General features: G+C 37.6%; 1 protein-coding gene across 2 annotated transcripts; it reads right to left on the reverse strand.

Moving 5' to 3' along the window:
• Positions 1-221: 221 nt before the first annotated feature.
• Positions 222-1486, reverse strand: LOC125186138 (phosphoenolpyruvate carboxylase kinase 1-like). 2 transcript variants are annotated; one of them, XM_048082472.1, is made up of 2 exons: positions 611-1485; positions 222-555 (listed from the first exon to the last, which is right to left on the reverse strand). In XM_048082472.1, exons 1-2 carry the CDS (start codon positions 1395-1397, stop codon positions 347-349), a joined length of 996 nt encoding a protein of 331 aa, XP_047938429.1. In that variant the 5' UTR covers positions 1398-1485; the 3' UTR covers positions 222-346. The 2 variants fall into 2 exon arrangements, with proteins under 2 accessions (XP_047938429.1, XP_047938430.1); XM_048082473.1 differs by having other exon boundaries at positions 306-542; positions 611-1486.
• Between the last annotated feature and the right edge of the window lie 3398 nt (positions 1487-4884).

The following is a 4884-nucleotide window of genomic DNA, read 5'->3' on the forward strand; positions in this document are numbered from 1 at the left end:
AAATAAATGAATTCAGTATTCAACTAAATCATCACATTCATATTCTGTTATTAGACAAGTACGTAAAAATAAGGTTCATGTTTCAGTATTTCATTTTATTTTTCTTCACACATTCAAACAATTTTTTAAAAATTTGTATTGAGTAAAATGAGACTATTTGCGAATGGAATAGTATTTTGACTGTCTTTAACACGACGAGTCTAAAAAGTAAAAATTAGTAGTAGAGAAATATAGATGAAAATTAAGATTCCAAACTTGGAACAAAATTACTTCGAACAAAGTTCCTCTTTCGATTACAAAAACAATACACTCAAACACCTAAATCAGATTTCGATGCAAACTTTATTCATAATTTGTCACAAATAGAAAGATGATCGAAAGCCACAACTCCTCCGAAACAAAGTGGTGCTATGTCATTTTCATCTAAACAAAAAGGGGTGAGGGATTCATCTACTACGCCTCCGACCACCGTCTCTATGTACAGCTCCGGTTGAATAACCTCAAATCTCACATCTATCCTCCGTTTATGATCCACGGATGCACTAAAATCAGCAACTAAAACAAAAATTAGCCACAAATCGTACAAATGTAGAGAGGGAAGAATACTGACTTAGGACTTGCTCGGCGGAGAGCCTTCTAGAAGCATCTCTACAGATCATCTTCCTCAACAGATCCTTAGCCTCCGGCGACACAGAACGGAAAATTTTCGACGGAAACCTCAAATTCCCCCTCACCACCGCCTCAAAAGTCTCCGCCGCTCCGTCGCCGTAGAACGGCGGCACGCCGGCCAGCATTATGTACAAAATCACGCCGGCGATCCAAACGTCAACCTTCTCACCGTAATCCCTCCCCATCAGCACCTCCGGCGCGACGTAGTAAGGCGTTCCAACCACGCCGCTCATCTCCGATTCGACGCCGAAAAACTCCGCCGATCCGAAGTCGGCGAGCTTGAGGCGCCCCCTGGAGTCGAACAGGATGTTGTCTGGCTTGATGTCGCGATGCGCAACCCCGATCCGGTGGCAGAAGGCGATCGCCGCCGTCAATTGCTTCAGAATCGCGGCGGCGTCGGGCTCGGAGAAGCGATTGCCGGAGGAGAGGCGGTCGAAGAGGTCGCCGCCGTCGCAGAGATCGGTGACGAGGTGGATGTGGTCGTCGTCCTCGTAGACGTCGTGGAGGCGGAGGATGTTGGGGCAGGCGGAGAGGAGGCGGAGGATCTTAGGCTCGGCGTCGAGGCAGCGGCGGTCGGTGGCGTCGGAGAGAGAGTGCTTGTAGATGGATTTGCAGGCGAAGGAAGCGTGGGACTGGGAGGCTGTGGAGAAGCAGCAGTAGACCACGCCGAATCGGCCGCGGCCGAGCTCTTCGCAGAGTTGGTAGTTTTGTTGGAGGCTCTCGTACATGATACTCTTGTGTTCACTTATTGTGTTTTGCAGAGTATTTTGAGGCTTATTTATAAATTGTTACTTTTGGGAAAGGAATAGGTGCGAAAAAACTGTGGGATTAGGCCATTCTCATCTTTTTATTTATAGCCTCGTATCACTTTTTTACAAATAACGATTACAATCCTTAACTATTTAACGGTAAATTAATAGGGTTTAGTGTGAAGAGAATGAGTGAAAAGTAAATGATGTATGAAATTGATGAAAAAAATTAGATAAATGATGTATGAAATTGATGAAAAAAATTAGATAAAGTATGAAATATAAACTTTCCATTAATAAAATGAGACTATTTATTGTGGGCATTCTCAAAATAGTAAAATGAGACTATTTTTTATGGACGGATGGATTATGAATCATCTCGAAAATGTAGATTAGATTGAATTATTTTGTCTTAAGATGTGCAAGAGGTTTACTATTCCCTCCATCCCTCTGTAGAAGAGTCGTATTTTTTTTTGGATTGTTGCACTGTAAAGTCATTTCCTTTTTGACAACATTTCTTCTCTTTTACTTTACTTTCTCTTACTCCTTCCATCCCAACTAAGTTGAGATATAACTTTTGGACACATGGATTAAAAATTGTACTATTAAAAAGTAGGAGAGAAAAATAAAATAGGAAAGATAAAGAGAGAGTAAAGTAGGTGATGGAATAAAGTGAGTGATTAGATATTTTATTTTTTGTCAAAAGGGAAAATGACTCAACTTAGTTGGGATATTTTAAAAAAGAATGCAACTCAACTTAGTTGGGACGGAGAGAATGCTTTATTCTTTTTTTATCACTCTATCTTTTTGTTTTCAACTTTATTTTCTATTTATTTAATTCAATCAAAATATAATTCTTTTAAATTACACGTCAAAAAAAAACACTTCTATTATACAAGGACAAAGGCGAGTACACGAAGCAAGTAAAAGTTGCACTGAATTCAAAATCATGAGTTGGCCGTTGGGGATGAAATGGACCACGTTTAAGGTTGGGCAAGGTGAGTTGTGCAATATCACTAGAAATTACTAGAAAATTACATATGGATAAAGAATGGGAATTTGGATTTTTATCCGGGTCAATTTATAGTTTTTTTTTATAAAAAAAAGAGGATAATCTTAATGAAATATTTCAAATTCTAGAAATTGTTCAGTTACTATGTAATGAATAGTCTGTTTGATATCGTTTTGACGTATAAACATCTTCACCCAATTACATTTATCAATAAATTAAGGATCACGTTGGAGAATGATAAGCCACTTCCAAATCAATTTATCCATTTTAAGAATTAAAAGCATCATTAAAATAGAATTTATAATGAGTTTGGGTTCAAAAATTAGATATCAAATAACAAAATATTTTAAAAATATGATAATGTAAAACCAATTATTACTCACTCATTCTGAAAAGTATAAAAAATTGGTTTGATACGAGTTTTAATGTATTATTGTTAAAATAAAAGAGGAATAAATGGTACTCATATAAGTAGTGTTAGTGGAGTGTGAATTCCATATTATTAATAGTATAAGGATTATACTCCTCCGCAAAATATTGTCTAAGTTTGACTCGGCACGAGTTTTAAAAAATATAAAGAAAGAATTTAGATTCTATATTAATATATTAGTTTTATAATAAAATGTGAGTGTAATGGGTTAGTGAAAAGTGAAACATATTTACAAAAAAGGGAAATAAATCAAAGTGAATAATATTTTGCGGACGGATGCAAATAGTAAAATTGGATATATTGTTTAAATATTATAAATTAAAAAAGTTCATACGGATAAAGTAGTTTTTGAGATGATTAGATAAGATTGTTTGGCATGATTTAAAAATGATACGTCATTCCACAGATCAAGCCCCCCTCAGTTCGGTGCGGATCACCTCCAACACTTAATAAAACATCACCTAATACACCAACAAGAAATTGACATGTGAACATTATTTATAAATTGATAAAAATACTGCCACTCCAGATTCCTTCGCCAAACACCCTTTCTCTCTCTACCTCTCATCCCCACTCAAACTTGCATTTTAGCAATTTAAACCGGACAACATCAAAATCCAGCGTCTTCAATTTCGCCGGCAATGATCTCCCTTGCTGGAATCCAAAGAGCCGACGACCTCCGCCGCGGGAAGCCGATGATGGTGACGAATCTATTCAATTCTCTCTCTACCTCTCATCCCCACTCAAACTTGCATTCTAGCAATTTAAACTGGACAACTTCAAATTCCGGCGTCTTCAATTTCGCCGGCAATGATCTCCGTTGCTGGAATTCAAAGAGTCGACGACCTCCATTGCGGGAAGCCGATGATGGTGACGAATCTGAATTCAAGCAATAAAATTGAATACAAAGAACAGAGGCAGAGAGATTTACAAATTCTATTCAAGATCTCTGCGTAAAACCAAAACTGAAAGTACTGCCACATGCACTCCTGAAGAAGATAATGCAAAAGCTTTGCAAAACAATGTTGAAAATTTTCCGTCTCTTTTCTTTTTACATATTTGTTCTCTTGTGCATTGTATAACCATGAATTTAATCATAAACCATCAATATAGTTTCAGATAGGAAGCAATGCTTGAAAATTAAGAGGGAAAAGAGAGATTTAATGGTGGTTGCCAATTTGTGAGGGAAGGGAGAGATTTACAGTGCAGTAAGGGTGTTTGGCGTGAGTAAATCTGGAGTGGCAGTATTTTTATCAATTTATAAATAATATCCACATGTCAATTTCTTGTTGGTGTATTAGGTAATGTTTTATTAAATGTTGGAGGTGATCCGCACCGCACTCAATTGGCTTTCCAAATACGCCACTTCAATTTTCAACTAACATCAACGATCACATGTTTGTTGATGATGGACTGCTGTCTCATTCATTGCTTTATGTCTCATTCCATGTGATGCCCAATTTCCGTGACATCTTCAGAATTCTGCTCTTTCCGACCTAATTATATTAAGCTATGTTATGACAAATTGGACAATTGTGAATCGAGAAACAAAAGAACGTAAATAGACACAAAATTTACGTGGTTCACCAACGTTGTGTTGGCTACGTCCACGGGCAAAAACGGAGAACAAATTGTATTATGACTGCGGTTTTCAGATACAGATTATGTGCTCTACTCCCATATATATAGGCACACTTTAGACAGACTGGGCCTAAGAAACATAATCCTATCCCAATCAGGAAACCTAATCCTATACAAATTCAAGGCATACTAACAAATCTCCACCTTGACTTGAATTCTCCCTTGCAGACGCATCATCATAACACCAGACGAACAAACTTCTCCATTCTTGCCTCAGATTTTCCCTCCACGGGCAACTAACAGCTCATGACATTAAGCAAGTCCAAACGGGACTGACTTGGTAAACATATCAGCAGGATTATCAGCAGTACCTACTTTCTTCACCTCAATTCTCTTCTCATCTCTTAGAGAATGATACCTCACATCAATATGCTTAGTCCTTT

This window comes from Salvia hispanica, chromosome 5, assembly GCF_023119035.1.
Source record: "Salvia hispanica cultivar TCC Black 2014 chromosome 5, UniMelb_Shisp_WGS_1.0, whole genome shotgun sequence".
NCBI classification, from domain to species: Eukaryota; Viridiplantae; Streptophyta; class Magnoliopsida; order Lamiales; family Lamiaceae; genus Salvia; species Salvia hispanica.

Bases quoted from the DNA above. Each gene is read 5' to 3' on its own strand.
- LOC125186138 (XM_048082472.1), bottom strand. From the start codon at position 1,397: ATGTACGAGAGCCTCCAACAAAACTACCAACTCTGCGAAGAGCTCGGC. The intron at 556-610 runs GTCAGTATTCTT...TTTTTGTTTTAG, and splicing joins CTCCGCCGAGCAAGTCCTAA to TTGCTGATTTTAGTGCATCC.